General features: G+C 43.3%; 1 protein-coding gene and 1 long non-coding RNA gene across 2 annotated transcripts; both read left to right on the top strand.

Annotated features, from left to right (window-relative positions):
* Window positions 1-11,464: 11,464 nt before the first annotated feature.
* On the top strand, window positions 11,465-15,293 carry LOC127305334 (uncharacterized). The gene is made up of 2 exons (XR_007853835.2): window positions 11,465-11,953; window positions 14,816-15,293. It is a non-coding gene; the product is annotated as an uncharacterized lncRNA (long non-coding RNA).
* A 406-nt stretch (window positions 15,294-15,699) lies between these two features.
* On the top strand, window positions 15,700-16,281 carry LOC127309815 (CASP-like protein 1U3). Its single transcript, XM_051340537.1, has one exon. It carries the CDS (start codon window positions 15,700-15,702, stop codon window positions 16,279-16,281), a length of 582 nt encoding a protein of 193 aa, XP_051196497.1.
* The last annotated feature ends 4,821 nt before the right edge of the window (window positions 16,282-21,102 follow it).

Here is a 21,102-nt window from a genome sequence, read left to right as displayed (position 1 = left end):
GTACTTTGCCCCAACGAAACAGTGAGGTTGTCAATCTCACCGGCTTGCTGTAACAAAGGATTAGATGTATAGTGTGGATGATGATTGTTTGCAGAAAACAGTAGAACAAGTATTGCAGTAGATTGTATTCGATTAAAAGAATGGACCGGGGTCCACAGTTCACTAGAGGTGTCTCTCCCATAAGATAAGTAGCATGTTGGGTGAACAAATTACAGTTGGGCAATTGACAAATAAAGAGGGCATGACCATGCACATACATGATATGATGAGTATAGTGAGATTTAATTGGGCATTACGACAAAGTACATAGACCGCTATCCAGCATGCATCTATGCCTAAAAAGTCCACCTTCAGGTTATCATCCGAACCCCTTCCAGTATTAAGTTGCAAACAACAGATAATTGCATTAAGTATGGTGCGTAATGTAATCAATAACTACATCCTCGGACATAGCATCGATGTTTTATCCCTAGTGGCAACAGCACATCCACAACCTTAGAACTTTCTGTCACTGTCTCAGATTTAATGGAGGCATGAACCCACTATCAAGCATAAATACTCCCTCTTGGAGTTACTAGCAAAAACTTGGCCAGAGCCTCTACTAATAACGGAGAGCATGCAAGATCATAAACAACACATAGATAATAGATTGATAATCAACATAACATAGTATTCTCTATCCATCGGATCCCAACAAACACAACATATAGCATTACAGATAGATGATCTTGATCATGTTAGGCAGCTCACAAGACCCAACAATGAAGCACAATTAGGAGAAGATGACCATCTAGCTACCGCTATGGACCCATAGTCCAGGGGTGAACTACTCACTCATCACTCTGGAGGCGACCATGGCGGTGAAGAGTCCTCCGGGAGATGATTCCCCTCTCCGGCAGGGTGCCGGAGGCGATCTCCTGAATCCCCCGAGATGGGATTGGCGGCGGCGGCGTCTCTGGAAGGTTTTCCGTATCGTGGCTCTCGGTACTGGGGGTTTCGCGACGAAGGCTTTAAGTAGGCGGAGGAGATAGGTCAGGGGGCCACACGAGGGCCCCACACGCCAGGCCGGCGCGGCCAAGGGCCAGGCCGCGCCGCCCTGCTGTGTCGCCACCTCGTGGCCCCACTTCGTGACTCCTTCGGTCTTCTGGAAGCTTCGTGTGAAAATAGGCCCCTGGGCGTTGATTTCGTCCAATTCCGAGAATATTTCCTTACTAGGATTTCTGAAACCAAAAACAACAGAAAACAGCAACTGGCTCTTCGGCATCTCGTTAATAGGTTAGTGCCAGAAAATGCATAAATATGACATAAAGTATGCATAAAACATGTAGATATCATCAATAATGTGGCGTGGAACATAAGAAATTATCGATACGTCGGGGATGTATCAGTCGCGCACCCGATAAAAATGGAAAAGATGGAAATTTGACAATATAGCGACAAGACAGCTAAAAGGTGAGCCTACAACCAAGTACAAGCACTTGGCTGTAGCCTCGGGACTACTCCCATCGGGAACGCTGGTCACGTACCCGATGAAATATAAGGAGTCAACTTGGACATATTCGAGTTAAAACATAACTCTTCATATACTCTCATCGGGGAGTCAAGATAGCAAGTCATCATATGACTCGAGTAAATATGCCATTCCAGCAGCCGAAAAAAGGCACTCGACAAATATATTCTCAGAGCGCGTTCGTCGCGAATAAATCTCTGAATACCATAATACTTTACGAAGGTAAGACCCCGGGATCCGTCATGTGTGGCGTGGTATCGCACATGAATGCGCTCTGCTACTTTTTTCCGTATCAACAGATGCGAAGAAAAATCCTAACGGGCGCGCTAGGTACTTGATAAAATATGACTGGAGTTCGGTATATGGTAAGACCTTAAGCGGCGCATGTCGAATTACGCCAGTATACCGGGGTCGTGTCCAGGGACTTGACCTTGAAGTACGTTTTTGCGGGATTGCCACGAGAGCAGTTAACTGGTACCTGATCCGTTAGATGAACCAACCCCATTTACCATTATCCCTGTGCAATACATGATTATTTTATGAAAGATGTTTAGTGTCTCGAGGAAATTATGTGTTAATTGTAATGATGGAGATTTTACTCGATTCTCCGATTCAAGCAAAATCTCGGGGGCTACTGACATAGGCATCCCCAATGGGTCTGCCGAAGAAGGTACCCGGGGTTTACTGAAGGCCCATAACTCGAAGAATATAAAGCTCGGAAGCCCAATAAAATGTCTATATGGAAGATAGAGTTGTATTAGGAATAAAGACTTGTAACTATACGGGACGAACTAGAAAAGTCTCCTGCTATTTGTAACTTGTGCATCACGAAACCCTCGGCTCCACAACTATATAAGGGGGAGTCGAGGGAGAAAGAAAGGATCGATTTCATTGTTAACACAACCCTAACTTTTAGCAATCGAGTACTTATTCGGCTGAAACCTTCGAGATCTACTTGCCCTCTACTTTCCGCGAAACACTAGTCTACAACCTGTAGGCATTGACAAGTCAATACCTTGTCACCTGCGCCCTCCTCGTCTTCGCAGGAGGACCGCTGCTTCGAGTTCCTCCTCCGCATCGACGACAACCCACTCGGCATCAAGCGGCTCCCAGACAAGTTCGTTGAGTTTGTCGATGGCGTCGAGCCGGCGCATTTGCAGCTACGGGAGACCAGCTGCAACTTCTGCCGCTGGACCGTGGAGGTCTTGTTCGACGGGCAGGGCAAGATGTACCTGCACACGGGGTGGGACAAGTTCGCCCGTGACCTCGCGCTCGAGCCCGGCTGCTAGCTCACCTTACTCTACGAGCGGGACGGCGAGATGATCGTCAAGGTGTTCGACGATACAGCCTGCTGATGTCTACGGGTGCTTCTATTCTTGTAGACAGTGTTGGGCCTCCAAGAGCAGAGGTTTGTAGAAGAGCAGCAAGTTTCCCTTAAGTGGATCACCCAAGGTTTATCGAACTCAGGGAGGAAGAGATCAAAGATATCCCTCTCAAGCAACCCTGCAACCACAAAGCAAGAAGTCTCTTGTGTCCCCAACACACCTAATACACTTGTCAGATGTATAGGTGCACTAGTTCGGCGAAGAGATAGTAAAATACAGGTGGTATGAATGTATATGAGCAGTAGTAACGGCACCAGAAAATAGCTTGATGCTACAACTGGCGTGTGGTTGATGGTGGAAATATTGCAGGCAGTAGAGATGCAGTAAAACAGTAAACAAGCAGCGATGATTGCAGTATTTGGGAACAAGGCCTAGGGATTATACTTTCACTAGTGGACACTCTCAACATTGATCACATAACAGAATAAATAAATGCTATACTCTACACTCTCTTGTTGGATGATGAACACCACTAATTGCGTAGGATTACACGAACGCTCAATGCCGGAGTTAACAAGCTCCACAATATTCGATATTCATGTTTAAATAACCTTAGAGTGCATGATAGATCAACACAACTACACCAAGTACTAACATAGCATGCACACTGTCACCATCACACTATAAAGGAGGCATAGATCACATCAATACTATCATAGCAATAATTAACTTCATAATCTACAAGAGATTACAATCATAACCTACGCCAAGTACTACACGATGCACACACTGTCACCATTACACCGTGCAGGAGGAATAGAGTACTTTAATAACATCACTAGAGTAGCACATAGATGAATTGTGATACAAAACTCATATGAATCTCAATCATGTAAGGCAGCTCATGAGATCATTATATTGAAGTACATAGGAGAGAGATTAACCACATAGCTACCGGTACAACCCCTTAGCCTCGATGGAGAACAACTCCCTCCTCATGGGAGACAACAGCGGTGATGAAGATGGCGGTGGAGATGGCAGCGGTGTCGATGGAGAAGCCTTCCGGGGGCACTTCCCCGTCCCGGTGGCGTGCCGAAACAGAGACTCCTGTCCCCCAGATTTTGGCTTCGCGATGGCGGTGGCTCTGGATGGTTTCTCGTACCGTGGCTTTTCCATCTCGATGTTTTAGGTCAGGGACCTTTATATAGGCGAAGAGGCGGAGTCGGAGGGCTGACAAGGCGACGACACAATAGGGGGGCGCGTCCCACCCCCTGGCCGCGCCAGCCTAGTGTGTGGGGCCCCCAGGGCTCCCCTCTGGCGGCTCTCGGGTGTTCTGGAAGCTTCGTCCAATTCTAAGACTCTGGGCGTTGATTTCGTCCAATTCCGAGAATATTTCCTTACTAGGATTTCTGAAACAAAAAACAGCAGAAAACAGGAACTGGCACTTCGGCATCTCGTCAATAGGTTAGTTCCGGAAAACGCATAAAATCATCATAAAGTGTGAACAAAACATGTAGGTATTGTCATAAAATAAGCATGGAACATAAGAAATTATCGATACGTTGGAGACGTATCAGCATCCCCAAGCTTAGTTCCTACTCGTCCTCGAGTAGGTAAACGATAACAAAGATAATTTCTGAATTGACATGCTACCAACATAATCTTGATCATACTATTGTAAAGCATATGAGATGAATGCAGCGATTCAAAGCAATGGTAAAGACAATGAGTAAACAATTGAATCATATAGCAAAGACTTTTCATGAATAGTACGTTCAAGACAAGCATCAATAAGTCTTGCATAAGAGTTAACTCATAAAGCAATAATTCAAAGTAAAGGCATTGAAGCAACACAAAGGAAGATTAAGTTTCAGCGGTTGCTTTCAACTTGTAACATGTATATCTCATGGATAGTTGTCAATGCAAAGTAGTATAATAAGTGCAATATGCAAGTATGTAGGAATCAATGCACAGTTCACACAAGTGTTTGCTTCTTGAGATGGAGAGAAATAGGTGAACTGACTCAACATAAAAGTAAAAGAATGGCCCTTCGCAGAGGGAAGCATTGATTGCTATATTTGTGCTAGAGCTTTGGTTTTGAAAACAAGAAACAATTTTGTCAACGGTAGTAATAAAGCATATGCATCATGTAAATTATATCCTACAATTTGCAAGCCTCATGCATAGTATACTAATAGTGCCCGCACCTTGTCCTAATTAGCTCGGATTACCTGGATTATCACCGCAATACATATGTTTTAACCAAGTGTCACAAAGGGGTACCTCTATGCCGCCTGTACAAAGGTCTAAGGAGAAAGCTCGCATTGGATTTCTCGCTTTTGATTATTCTCAACTTAGACATCCATACCGGGACAACATAGACAACAGATAATGGACTCCTCTTTAATGCTTAAGCATTCAACAATTATTAATTTTCTCATATGATATTGAGGATATTTGTCCAAAACTGAAACTTCCACCATGGATCATGGCTTTATTTAGCGGCCCAATGTTCTTCTCTAACAGTATGCATGCTCAAACCATTCAACTCATGGTAAATCGCCCTTACTTCAGACAAGACGGACATGCATAGCAACTCACATGATATTCAACAAAGAGTAGTTGATGGCGTCCCCAGGAACATGGTTATCGCACAACAAGCAACTTAATAAGAGATAAAGTGCATAAGTACATATTCAATACCACAATAGTTTTTAGGCTATTTATCCCATGAGCTATATATTGTAAAGATGAAGAATGGAAATTTTAAAGGTAGCACTCAAGCAATTTACTTTGGAATGGCGGAGAAATACCATGTAGTAGGTAGGTATGGTGGACACAAGTGGCATAGTGTTTGGCTCAAGGATTTTGGATGCATGAGAAGTATTCCCTCTCGATACAAGGCTTAGGATAGCAAGGTTATTTGAAACAAACACAAGTATGAAGCGGTGCAGCAAAATTCACATAAAAGACATATTGTAAACATTATAAGACTCTACACCGTCTTCCTTGTTGTTCAAACTCTTACTAGAAATTATCTAGACCTTAGAGAGACCAATTATGCAAACCAAATTTTAGCAAGCTCTATGTATTTATTCATTAATAGGTGCAAAGTATATGATGCAAGAGCTTAAACATGAGCACAACAATTGCCAAGTATCAAATTATCCAAGGCATTTTACCAATTACTACATGTAGCATTTCCCGTTTCCAACCATATAACAATTAGCGAAGCAGTTTCAACCTTCGCCATGAAAATTAAAAATAAAGCTAAGAACACATGTGTTCATATGAACCAGCGGAGCGTGTCTCTCTCCCGAACAAGCATTTATTCAGACAAAAACAAAAATAGAAACACACAGACGCTCCAAGTAAAGTACATAAGATGTGATCGAATAAAAATATAGTTTCAAGAGAAGTGACCTGATAATTTTGTCGATGAAGAAGGGGATGCCTTGGGTATCCCCATGCTTAGATGCTTGAGTCTTCTTGAAATATGCAGGGATGAACCACCGGGGCATCCCCAAGCTTAGAGCTTTCACTCTTCTTGATCATATTGTATCATCCTCCTCTCTTGTCCCTTGAAAACTTCCTCCACACCAAACTCGAAACAACTCATTAGAGGGTTAGTGCATAATCAAAAACTCACATGTTCAGAGGTGACACAATCATTCTTAACACTTCTGGACATTGGCTAAAGCTACTGGAAGTCAATGGAACAAAGAAATCCATCCAACATAGCAAAAGAAGCAATGTGAAATAAAAGGCAGAATCTGTCAAAACAGAACAGTCCGTAAAGACGAATTTTATAGAGGCACCATACTTGCTCAAATGAAAATGCTCAAATTGAATGAAAGTTGCGTACATATCTGAGGATCACTCACGTAAATTGGCATAATTTTCTGAGTTACCTACAGGGAAGTAGGCCCAGATTCGTGACAGCAAGAAATCTGTTTCTGCGCAGTAATCCAAATCTAGTATGAACCTTACTATCAAAGACTTTACTTGGCACAACAATGCAACAAAACTAAGATAAGGAGAGGTTTCTACAGTAGTAACAACTTCCAAGACACAAATATAAAACAAAATTACTGTAGTAAAATAAACACATGGGTTATCTCCCAAGAAGTGCTTTCTTTATAGCCATTAAGATGGGCTCAGCAGTTTTAATGATGCACTCGCAAGAAATAGTATTTGAAGCAAAAGAGAGCATCAAGAGGCAAATTCAAAACAAATTTAAGTCTAACATGCTTCCTATGCATAGGAGTCTTGTAAATAAACAAGTCATGTAGGCATAATGCAATAAGCATAGGAAAACTAGACAAGCTCAACTTCAAAAATTTCAGCACATAGAGAGGTATTTTAGTAACATGAAAATTTCTACAACCATATTTTCCACTCTCATAATAACTTTCAGTAGCATCATGAGCAAACTCAACAATATAACTATCACATAAAGCATTCTTATCATGAGTCTCATGCATAAAATTATTACTCTCCACATAAGCATAGTCAATTTTATTAGTAATAGTGGGAGCAAATTCAACAAAGTAGCTATCATTATTATTCTCATCATCAAATATAGGAGGCATATTGTAATCATAATCAAATTTATCCTCCATAACAGGCGGCACCAAAAGACCACTATCATTATAATCATCATAAATAGGAGGCAAAGTATCATCAAAGTAAATTTTCTCCTCAATGCTTGGAGGACTAAAAAGATCATGCTCATCAAAACCAGCTTCCCCAAGCTTAGAATTTTCCATATCGTTAGCAACAATGGTGTTCAAAGCATTCATACTAATATGTTCCATGGGTTTTTTAATTTTTGCATCAAACCATCCATGTCTTAACTCTGGAAAAAGAATAAAAAGCTCCATGTTGCTTTCCATTATGCCAAACAAGTGTAAAACAAGAAACAAAAAGATGCAATTGCAGGATCTAAAGGAAATAGCTTCGAGTACTTACAACGGCGCCGGAAAATAGCTTAGTAGCCGAGATCCGGAGTGTGAGTACCTTTTACCTTTCCTCCCCGGCAACGGCGCCAGAAAAGTGCTTGATGTCTACGGGTGCTTCTATTCTTGTAGACAGTGTTGGGCCTCCAAGAGCAGAGGTTTGTAGAACAGCAGCAAGTTTCCCTTAAGTGGATCACCCAAGGTTTATCGAACTCAGGGAGGAAGAGGTCAAAGATATCCCTCTCAAGCAACCCTGCAACCACAAAGCAAGAAGTCTCTTGTGTCCCCAACACACCTAATACACTTGTCAGATGTATAGGTGCACTAGTTCGGCGAAGAGATAGTGAAATACAGGTGGTATGAATGTATATGAGCAGTAGTAACGGCACCAGAAAATAGCTTGATGCTACAACTGGCGTGTGGTTGATGGTGAAAATATTGCAGGCAGTAGAGATGCAGTAAAACAGTAAACAAGCAGCGATGATTGCAGTATTTGGGAACAAGGCCTAGGGATTATACTTTCACTAGTGGACACTCTCAACATTGATCACATAACAGAATAAATAAATGCTATACTCTACACTCTCTTTGTTGGATGATGAACACCACTAATTGCGTAGGATTACATGAACCCTCAATGCCGGAGTTAACAAGCTCCACAATATTCGATATTCATGTTTAAATAACCTTAGAGTGCATGATAGATCAACACAACTACACCAAGTACTAACATAGCATGCACACTGTCACCATCACACTATGAAGGAAGCATAGATCACATCAATACTATCATAGCAATAATTAACTTCATAATCTACAAGAGATTACAATCATAACCTACGCCAAGTACTACACGATGCACACACTGTCACCATTACACCGTGCAGGAGGAATAGAGTACTTTAATAACATCACTAGAGTAGCACATAGATGAATTGTGATACAAAACTCATATGAATCTCAATCATGTAAGGCAGCTCATGAGATCATTGTATTGAAGTACATAAGAGAGAGATTAACCACATAGCTACCGGTACAGCCCCTTAGCCTCGATGGAGAACTACTCCCTCCTCATGGGAGACAGCAGCGGTGATGAAGATGGCGGTGGAGATGGCAGCGGTTTCGATGGAGAAGCCTTCCGAGGGCACTTCCCCGTCCCGGCGGCGTGCCGGAACAGAGACTCCTGTCCCCTAGATCTTGGCTTCGCGATGGCGGCGGCTCTGGATGGTTTCTCGTACCGTGGCTTTTCCGTCTCGATGTTTTAGGTCAGAGACCTTTATATAGGCGAAGAGGCGGAGTCGGAGGGCTGACGAGGCGACAACACAATAGGGGGGCGCGGCCCACCCCCTGGCCGCGCCAGCCTAGTGTGTGGGGCCCCCAGGGCTCCCCTCTGGCGGCTCTCGGGTGTTCTGGAAGCTTCGTCCAATTCTAAGACTCTGGGCGTTGATTTCGTCCAATTCCGAGAATATTTCCTTACTGGGATTTCTGAAACCAAAAACAGCAGAAAACAGGAACTGGCACTTCGGCATCTCGTCAATAGGTTAGTTCCGAAAAACGCATAAAATCATCATAAAGTGTGAACAAAACATGTAGGTATTGTCATAAAATAAGCATGGAACATAAGAAATTATCGATACGTTGGAGACGTATCACCTGCCGTAGGCACTACCACACCGGTGAATCCGGCTCGGACACCGATAGTTAGAACTTATAGAGTGTTCTTTCTTTGCAGCGAATCTAGCTACGGGCCAGACGAAACCAGTAGTCGAGGTTTCTGGATGTTCGTCCCCGGTAGAACCAACAAGGGCACCATCTCACGCTGGATTTTCCAGTTTGGGTGACTGGGTGTGCCCTCGAATGTTCTTTCTTGGCAGCGAACATATGAAAATCAACACAACTGGTTTTCTCATTTTACAATGTTTTATTTGTGTCCACCATGGTTCAAACTATGTATTAGTTTGTGTAAACCATGTTCCCAATTATGTATTAGTTTATGTAAAACCATGTTCCAATATATAATATTTGGAACTATGTTTAAATAGAGAAGAGAAAAAAAATAAGAAAAATAAATGCATCGCCCCGCTGGAGCCACCCCCAGACGAGACGCAAACGGACGCGCGGACAAAAACGGTCATTTTAGCGTCCGCGACGCGACACAAACGGACGCTCGTGGACAATAAAATGCGTCGCGCCGCTGGAGATGCCCGAAGGAATTATCAGTCGACTGCTCCCTAGGCATTCCCTTGTAAAAAAACAAAATAGTAGTTGCATTTTATTAATTTGGCATGACGATGTACCTTACCTGGCCATACATGCTTGCTGGCTATACTAAACATAACATGTTCAATTGTACCGCTCTACAATATTAGAAGAGCTCCGAGTTGATCCTAACCAACTTCTGTTAGAAGTAACACGTACAATGCAGCCTGTAATTAGTTGCAATTGTATAATGAGATAATAATTGAAGAACATGCAGTTCGAACTATATATAAACTAATTAAACCGAATTACTAAGTCGATCACAGACCTTCAATCAGTGTATTTATTTAATAATGAGAGAAGAGAAGTTCCTATCGAATCAAATACTAGACCTGAAGATTACAGAATTTGGAATAAGCTACGTTGGTGCCAACCTACCGAGCTACCTAATCGATTAACCAACGTCTCATCAACAATATAAATCTCATCATCTTGATGTTAGGATAAGACCTACCCGTACTAATCATTTATCACGCTCACGCTCGCGCGCAGAGCCCGGCCTTACAATTAGAGGCTCGTTCTCTCTAGCTAGTCTTGCTCATTCATGGTCGTACGTGGCCTCAAGTCTGAACTGAACCACTCCTTGCCATGGCTCGTGACAAAAAAGTATCATTTTTTGAAGTGGGGCTGTGCAAACTTAGACCAAGTTTATACAAAAAAATATTAACATCTAGAGTATCAAGTCAGTACCATTTGATTAATTATGAAGTACTACCTCTGTTTCAAAATATAAACCTTTTTAGAAATCCACTTCAGATTTCTAAAAGGCTTATATTTCGGAATGGATGTAATATATTTTTAATATGGTATACATTTGGTATTGTAGATATCTATAATTTCTTTTAATAAACTTGGTCAAAAATAATGGAGTTTGACTTTCCCAGAAACCATTAGAGACTATATTATGGCAAGGAGTGAGTATTGTAAAAAACAAAATAGTAGTTGCATTTTAATTAATTTGGCATGACGATGTACCTGCTTACCTGGCCATACATGCGTGCTGGCTATACTAAACATAACATGTTCAATTGTACCGCTCTACAATATTAGAAGAGCCCCGAGTTGATCATAACCAACATCTGTTAGAAGTCACACAATGCATCCTGTAATTAGTACTTGCAATTGTATAATGAGATAATAATTGAAGAACATGCAGTTCGAACTATATATAAACTAATTAAACAGAATTACTAAGTCAATCATAGACCTTCAATCAGTGTATTCATTAATGAGAGAAGAGAAGTTCCTATCGAATCAAATACTAGACATGAAGATTACAGAATTTGGAATGCTACGTTCGAGCAAGTTGCCAACCTACCGAGCTACCTTAATCGATTAACCAACGTTATCTCATCAACAATATAACGCAATTTCTATTTCTTGCCTGGGCACTGTATTGTCTACCACGGTGCTCCCTAGTCCGGTCCGTCAGATCCCCATCTAACGATCCAAAGGAAAAAAGACAGTAACGTCCAAAACATCGCTAGTAGAATTTCCCTTCCTCTTCTCTTTTTTTCCCGTGCCCGTTCCAGTTCATCCCCATTCTCCTCTCTGCTCGCCCCTCCTCGACGTCCCTTCCCGATCTCCACCGCTGATTCAACCTTGTCGGGGGCGAGCGGTCTGACGAAAATCCTCGGCGGAGTATCCCTGGTTGGTTCGAGTAGTGGTGGACCAGTTTGGTCGGCGCGGAGAAGCGGATCAAGGAGTTCGGGCGCGGGTGAGGCCGTTCTGGGAGGGTCCTGTCTGCGGCGGGGCGCCGCCAATCCGACGATTCTGAGGCGGCGCGAGGTCCTTGGTGAAGGATATCTTCGCCGCTGCTCCAGGATATATTCGACGCTATTGTGGCGTCGCGACCGTCATCGTAATAGTGGTCAAAGGAGAGCATCCGCGTAGAGGCGCTGGTGAGTCCTTCGTTCCTCTCTGATTTCCTGCATGCTCATGTTGATTTTGGGGGCGGCGTTTGGTCGACGCGAGTTCGATTTTGGTCATGGCGGTGCTAATTTCTTATGTACCCATGTTTTTGCCCATCTAAATCAGGCAGCTGTGCTCGATTTTTACCCATGGATGAGAATGATCTAGTTGTTCTGTGTGTAGTAATTAGGTTCTCTTCTAGTAGCCACACAGATATGCGTCCATGTAGTTACAGTTTAGATTGCTATATGTCCAGTTCAGTGTATCTGTACATCCGAACTTTTTCAGGTATATGTTAATTGTAGGATGTACAATTTTGGTAGTTTATACATCTTAGGCATATTGGAAGTAGTATATGTACGCTCATAGGATGTATTTTCTATACACTTGTTCGTTTGTATAAATCAGAAGAAATTACTGAACCTGCTTTGGACCTGCTTTTGTCATCCCACTGGATGTATATTTGAACAATTTATACATCTTAGAATTATGTATCCGATCCATATATATGTATTTAGACATATTATTGGTATAGGTACATCCACACTAGTGGCAAGTAATATGAATCGGAGGGAGTAGTTAGTTTATGCGACACATGTAGGATGTATTTTTTGTCACTCAACATCAATTTGTAAGCTGAGTTCCCCGACTGACAGTCAAACTGTCTCGCTATGTATCCGCATCTGCTCACATGTTCTTGTACATGCATACAAATTGATGTTGGCTGTCTGGTCCAGTTTCTTTTTGTTCGGTGGTGTTAGTTCATGGAAGATAGAGTAGTTTTTCAGTGTTAATCATGCTACTGTAATTGTACAATATTTAGTTTTTGGTAATAAGGGCATATGGGTCTTCAGATTGTCCGCTCATAGGATGTATATTTTCCATCCTGGGCTAGGTTTTCAGATTATTTGTGTGCTAATTAATACATTCCGCCATCTAAAAGTATATACTCAGGATATATTCCCCACCCCCCCCCCCCCCCCACCCCAGGTTTTGTTGTTTCTTTCATAGCATGTATTATTTTTTCCTGCGCGTTGATGGGCGTAACAAATCAAAGGAATCATGTACCCGACACAGGCAGGAGCATGTCTTACACGGTGCTCATGCGCGTGAGTCATCGGATTAGAAATGGGTGGTCGATTGAAAGCGGTGGGTGAGGTCCGACGGCTTTTGGTGGCCAGCGCGCACGTGTAAGTGGAGCTCCAAAATTTCCCCATTCTTGTTCGTTTTCTTCTCCTTGATCTCCATCCCCACTCTCCAATCGATTATCTGCGGCGGCGTAGCGGCACAGGCAGGAGCACACATCGGCCAACCTAATCCCAACGCCGGGGCTATCCACCACCCGTCCTCAGCCTCCCTTCCTCCTGGTGATCGTCGGGTGGAGCACCCCCACGAGCAGGGGAGGCGACACGCGTGGTCCCTGGTGGTTGAGAAAGGGCGGCGCGTCGATGGCGAGAGGCCAAGATGGGGGAACGTGGGCGGTGGGAGGAGCTTGCGGTGTGGAGGAAGACCTGGTTGTGCTTCTGCTGCCGGTAGCGCTACTCCTTACTGTCAAGATCTGAGGCGGGCATCGGCGGCATGGTTGCTGCCTAGGCTCTGCCTCGGCGGTGGTCGGTTCCACGGGTCGCGGTGCGGATATGCTTCCACGGTACGGCCATGATCCATGCGTTCGCAGTTTGTTGATCTCGCGGGCGATGCAGCCTTGGAGACGAGGATGCTGCGGTGGGACTCGGGCATGTCGGACTGCACGACCACCACAAGTAGGTATGCCGAGTCTGCCTTGCGCAGGCCCTTGGCAAGCCCAGCCACACCCATCCAATAATCACCGTCGCCGACTAGGAATGTCATGAATTCCTGTCTCGATTAGGTGCTTATTTTCTTGTAGCTTTTTGTGTGTCCAAATGCAATTTACTTCAGCATCTTATGACTTCTTTTTTGTTCATCCATATCTTCATGATTTCATGTAACATGTTTGTGTTAGGATGTTCTGTTTGATCGAGCCGCATGGCTAGGTGTAGGAGGGCTCCATCTTCTCCCTCCGCTTCCGCTCGATTTATATATCTCTGCTTCTCCGCCATGTCTCTACGCTTTGTGCTGCCGGTGGTAGTTGCGGATGTGCTATATTACTGCTAGTCTGCTACTACTTGCGTTGTGGGTAGCTGTTTGTTGCTAATGTAGTGATGTACTGTGTCTGCTTGAAATCTGCATGATTGCTTACTACTTGCTGTTCTAGGGCCTGGGCAAAACATAAAGACACCAAGCTAGCGTTTTTCTATGAAAAGAAGTATTTTCCTAGGAAAATCAACGGCAAAACAATGAGGCTTTGCTGCACTTTCTATTGAGTTTATCAGCTGAGCCCGGGTAGCTGCTTGCCGGGAGGTGCCTTCAACACTTTTTAGGTTGATCTGGTTATAGGGCAGTAGCATAGTATTATTTGAACTAGGATAGTATCTCTTGATCCCGTTCTATGTATTTTTAGATCCAACATGTAGTTTTTGCATAGATTCTTGTATTTTGTTGCATCCGTCGATTTGGTTTGCATAAATCTCTAAATTTTATTACATCTAAATACTATTTTGTTACATGTAAGCACTATTTTGTTACATGTAACATGCAATTGGATATCTCTGGATTTTATTACATATAATTAGCATTTTGTTACATCTAATTAGTATTTTTTTTACATCTAATTAGCTTGTAGCTACACTTTTTGATACATCCAGTTCATCTATTTCTACTTTTCAGAATTAGCTTATTATGTAAAAGTTGCTAGTCTCATTACTGAATTTCTGTTTATACAGTACAACACCAACTATGTCTTACTAACATGTATGCTTGTCACTTTGTTACAGTTAATAAACCATGGCGGTCTACACTTGGAGAAAGCAAAAAATACTAAGAAAGTACATTCAGTTCTTATCGGTGCACAAAGTTGGAAAGGGTTCGTTTGATTTTGGATCAGTTCTCGTCTGTACACTCTGTCCGTCTTTAGTGTAGTTGGATTTAGGAGGTGTACATTGTGTGTATCTATTTTCCTTCTGTTTTCTTAGTTTGAATCTGGTAAACCTCGTCTAGATTAGGATGTATTTTTTGCGGAAACAAACTTTTATCCTGATGCTTGCTTTGCTTTGGTGCGCCTGGTGGAGTAAATCTAGTGCTTCTCCAAAAAATATGCATGTAATTTCTGGTTCTGACTGGGGCGCACTCTACCGTGCCGGAAACTAAGCGAGAAAAAGTGGTCCTAGGCCACATTTTTCTCTTCTGTTAATGTGTCACTATCAGGTGACGGGACCACTTTCCCTTTCTGTTGTTTGGTTTTTCTGGAAATAACTGGTGTGTGCGTGCGATGGGGGGGGAAACTTTCTATTTTGGGACGGGCAGATACAGTCCTTTTTCTATTTTTGGGTGGGGCACCCCGTAAGACCAAATAGTGCCTGGGCACTGTGTAGCAAAGCCCACAATATAAATGTCATCATCTTGATGTTGGGATAAGACCTACCCGTACTAATCATTTATATATATGAGACTTCAAAATAGTACACAACTTGATCATTCAGTGTCAATCATTGTTACTCTATTCCTGCGAATAGGACCTAATATGTTTTCACAATTCTCACGCTCGCGCGCAGAGCCCGGCCTTACAATTACAGGCTCTTCCTCTCTAGCTAGTCTTGCACTCTTGCTCATGCTTGTACAGTTGTACTTGGTCTCAAGTCCGAACGAACCACTCCTTGCCATGGCTCGTGACAAGTCCGGCGCTTCGAACGCGACCAGCCTCGCGCTGCGCATCGCCACGGTGGCGCTTTCGGTGGCGTCAACGGTCATGATGGCCTCGGCCTCGGCCTCGACCACCGGGAGCCCCGCTCCGACTCCGGCGAGCAACGTCTCCTACAGCGACTACAGCTCCTTGAGGTATTCATTGGCCGCCAACGTGGTATCCGCAGCTCTGCAGGCGCTGGCGGTGTACCTGACGACGACGAAGGTGCGCGGCAACATCGGGGAGCATGAGGCGAAGGCGGCCAAGTCGCTGGCCCAGCTCGTCGACACCGCCGCGCAGGTGCTCCTCTACTCGTCGTCGGCCATGTCGTTTGCCGTGGACGACTTCGGCTCCTGCGGCCAGAGGCTCAACGGCGTCTGCAAGTTGGCGGGGGAGTTCTGCCGTCAGGTCCATGTCTCCGGAGCTATCTCGATCGCGGCCGCCGTCGCCCTGTCCGTGTCGCTGTACATCGAGGATGTTGTGCCCATCTCGGTTTCATTGGACGGAGATGGATGTAAGTCAGGAGCTGGTTGTGAGCGTGGCTGCCATTGCGACCATTAGTTAGCTGTTTATCATCTCCAACTTCTTTGAGTGCGAACTTCATGTTGTTACAACTTGCAACAAAATTCAGAAACAGGGAGCGGTGAGCAGTACCACATTCATTGATTATACAATTTCAGACAGCGATTGAAATCATTAGGTTTCAGATTTTTGAAACACAACAAAACTTAATGTTACTCTCTCCGATTCATATTAGTTGATGCTAATATAAATGTATCTAGACACATTTTAGTTATAGATACAACTATTTTAGCATCAAGTAATATGAACCAAATGAAGTACTTGCGGCATGAATCTAAAAGCAGATAACAAAACGAATCAGAGGGCAACCACATGCACGAAGAAAGACATTTCTAACAATTTCAGTACATCCGGCAAAAGATCACAATACCGTAGCATTCGTTGGGTTACTATGCATACTGTAGGAACACACAATACTCTGTCACTAATCTAGTACCTATTGAAGTTAGAAACTTGTGTGATTAAGTATGACATAACGGGAAAAGTGTGCCTTCTCATTTTTTGTCCTTTTATTTTTTTATCTCTTTAATTACATAATATTTTGATTAGATTTTTTTGCAAGTCACTAAAAAAACAAATAGAATGGAGAAAAAATAGTTCGGAATTTTTTTGTGTAAATTTAAATTTTAAATTATTTAAAATTCAAAATAAATTCTTGAAATACATATATAGATAATGACATGAAAAATTCAAAATATTTTTCCCACATTTCAATTGTTATGTTTAAGTGATCTGCAAATCTTTGAGTTCAAACAATATGTGGTGTGAGAGACATAAAAATGAGAAATTTTTTGAGAGAGGACAAAAGAATTTGCACTTATGCAGTATACACGGCGATCTAGATATGGGTGCTTGGTACTAAAAGCATATGCTTGCAGCATTGATATATACCGTACATTGTTGCTGATTACTAATAGTCAATTGGAAGTAGTTAGCAGATCGACAATGAGTTTACTCTCTCCGGAGGGGCCGCGGGATGCCATGGCTTCTGGAAGCACACGGCTTCTGATGGTCACTTAGGATATCTTGTGTCAGGTTGGTTGGTTGGCGACATACTAGAAGACTATATCGATGTGTAGTTATAGTATGTGTTATTTTCGATGGTTGATTTTGTATCAATCCTCGGTGATACGTGTGTTGTAAACGATAGTACTTTGAACTTTTTCTAATAAATAACCGTGTGCATCGTCATGATGCAGAAGCCACCCCATTTCGAAAAAAAACTCCTATGTAACTTAGTGGATTCTAAGGATGCTGGCGACTGCCTTGCAGAAACATCCGAGGAAAGTAAAACAACCGAGCTGCTGGTCGTGTGGGTGATCCTCCCTGCTTGTTAGCACTAAGCCATTGTCCATGCCTAATGTGATGATGAACTCAACACAAGCATCCTTAAGCTGGTGGCAGCCATGCAGATCAGCTAAAGCCAACGTAGCAACAGTGTGCACGTTCAGGCTCGTTAACAAGATGTGGCTCGTTGACAAGATGTTGGCGCACTACGCCTTGAGCCTATCCATGTCGTACCGATCAGCTGCGGCGAGCAGATGCCGCGCGAGCTCTCGGCTGTAGTCCTCATTGAGATCGTGCATGGCAGCAGGGAAAGCGTCCGTGTAGATGACGTCGAGCAGGACCTTGAAGACGGCAGGATCCCACGTCTTGGATCGTGATGCACCCGCTCTCGCTCATCGGCCCAAAGAGCTCCCCCTTGAACACCGGGGACCTCATGGCGAGCACCATCCTGTGCGCGGCGTACCTCGCCCCCCGCACTTGGAACGTGACGTCCGCCAGCTCCCCGGACTCGAGCAGGCGCCCCACACATAGGGTTGCACCACACACATACATGTGTAGCGCGTGCGCTCGCGTGAATATTCGCGACTTAAGACTTTGAACGCTTAGCGACGACGCGGCCATCGAACTAGCAAATAAAGTTTATACTATTTTTAGATAAAATAAATGTTTTACTTTCCTCGGATGTTTACTTAATGCAAAATTCTGGCTATTTGGGGCTACACAAAGATGAAAATGTCTGATAAATTTTCAAATTTTGTGCCGCTCAGTATCCATACTTCTACTATATTTGTGTAATCTATGATGCGTGTGGTTGGCACGTCCGTTGGGAACCCCAAGAGGAAGGTGTGATGCGCACAGCGGCAAGTTTCCCTCAGTAAGAAACCAAGGTTTAATCGGACCAGTAGGAGTCAAGAAGCACGTTGAAGGTTGATGGCGGCGAGATGTAGTGCGGCGCAACACCAGTGATTCCGGCGCCAACGTGGAACCTGCACAACACAACCAAGATACTTTGCCCCAACGAAACAGTGAGGTTGTCAATCTCACCGGCTTGCTGTAACAAAGAGTTAACCGTATTGTGTGGAAGATGATTGTTTGCAGAAAAACAGTAGAACAGTATTGCAGTAGATTGTATTTCAGTAAAGAGAATTGGACCGGGGTCCACAGTTCACTAGAGGTGTCTCTCCCATAAGACGAACAGCATGTTGGGTGAACAAATTACAGTTGGGCAATTGACAAATAAAGAGAGCATGACCATGCACATACATATCATGATGAGTATAGTGAGATTTAATTGGGCATTACGACAAAGTACATAGACCGTCATCCAACTGCATCTATGCCTAAAAAGTCCACCTTCAGGTTATCATCCGAACCCCTTCCAGTATTAAGTTGCTAACAACAGACAATTGCATTAAGTATGGTGCGTAATGTAACTAGTGACTACATCCTTGAACATAGCACTAATGTTTTATCCCTAGTGGCAACAGCACAACACAACCTTAGAACTTTCTCACATCGTCCCTGTGTGTTAATGCAGGCATGAACCCACTATCGAGCATAAGTACTCCCTCTTGGAGTTACAAGCATCTACTTGGCCAGAGCATCTACTAGTAACGGAGAGCATGCAAGATCATAAACAACACATAGCATAACTTTGATAATCAACATAACAAGTATTCTCTATTCATCGGATCCCAACAAACGCAACATATAGAATTACAGATAGATGATCTTGATCATGTTAGGCAGCTCACAAGATCCGACAATTAAGCACAATGAGGAGAAGACAACCATCTAGCTACTGCTATGGACCCATAGTCCAGGGGTAGACTACTCACACATCACACCGGAGGCGACCATGGCGGCGTAGAGTCCTCCGGGAGATGATTCCCCTCTCCGGCAGGGTGCCGGAGGCGATCTCCTGGATCCCCCGAGATGGGATCGGCGGCGGCGGCGTCTCTAGAAGGTTTTCCGTATCGTGGTTCTCGGTACTGGGGTTTTCGTCACGGAGACTTTTTATAGGCGAAAGGGCAGGTCAAGAGGCGGCACGGGGGCCCCACACCACAGGGCCGCGCGGCCAAGGGGGGGCCCGCGCCGCCCTATAGTGTGGCCCCTCCGTGGCCCCTCTTCGTCTCTCCTTCGGACTTCTGGAAGCTTCGTGAGAAAATAGGCCCCTGGGCTTTGATTTCGTCCAATTCCGAGAATATTTCCTTACTAGGATTTCTGAAACCAAAAACAGCAGAAAACAAAGAATCGGCACTTCGGCATCTTGTTAATAGGTTAGTTCCAAAAAATGCACGAATATGACATAAAGTGTGCATAAAACATGTAGATAACATCAATAATGTGGCATGGAACATAAGAAATTATCGATACGTCGGAGACGTATCAGCATCCCCAAGCTTAGTTCTGCTCGTCCCGAGCAGGTAAAACGATAACACAGATAATTTCTGGAGTGACATGCCATCATAATCTTGATCATACTATTTGTAAAGCATATGTAGTGAATGCAGCGATCAAAACAATGTGTATGACATGAGTAAACAAGTGAATCATAAAGCAAAGACTTTTCATGAATAGCACTTCAAGACAAGCATCAATAAGTCTTGCATAAGAGTTAACTCATAAAGGAATAATTCAAAGTAAAGGTATTGAAGCAACACAAAAGAAGATTAAGTTTCAGCGGTTGCTTTCAACTTGTAACATGTATATCTCATGGATATTGTCAACATAGAGTAATATAATAAGTGCAATAAGCAAGTATGTAGGAATCAATGCACAGTTCACACAAGTGTTTGCTTCTTGAGGTGGAGAGAAATAGGTGAACTGACTCAACATTGAAAGTAAAAGAATGGTCCTCCATAGAGGAAAAGCATCGATTGCTATATTTGTGCTAGAGCTTTGATTTTGAAAACATGAAACAATTTTGTCAACGGTAGTAATAAAGCATATGCATCATGTAAATTATATCTTATAAGTTGCAAGCCTCATGCATAGTATACCAATAGTGCCCGCACCTTGTCCTAATTAGCTTGGACTACCTGGATTATCACCGCAATACATATGCTTTAACCAAGTATCACAAAGGGGTACCTCTATGCCGCCTGTACAAAGGTCTAAGGAGAAAGCTCGCATTTGGATTTCTCGCTTTTGATTATTCTCAACTTAGACATCCATACCGGGACAACATAGACAACAGAGAATGGACTCCTCTTTTAATGCTTTAAGCATTCAACAACAATTAATAATTTTCTCATTTGAGATTTGAGGATTGTTGTCCAAAACTGAAACTTCCACCATGGATCATGGCTTTAGTTAGCGGCCCAATGTTCTTCTCTCACAATATGCATGCTCAAACCATTCAACTCAGTGTAGATCTCCCTTACTTCAGACAAGACGAACATGCATAGCAACTCACATGAAATTCAACCAATGAATAGTTGATGGCGTCCCCAGTAAACATGGTTATCGCACAACAAGCAACTTAGTAAGAGATAAAGTGCATAATTACAT

This window comes from Lolium perenne, chromosome 6, assembly GCF_019359855.2.
Source record: "Lolium perenne isolate Kyuss_39 chromosome 6, Kyuss_2.0, whole genome shotgun sequence".
Lineage (NCBI taxonomy): Eukaryota > Viridiplantae > Streptophyta > Magnoliopsida > Poales > Poaceae > Lolium > Lolium perenne.
This window is presented reverse-complemented; position numbering and strand designations above follow the sequence as displayed.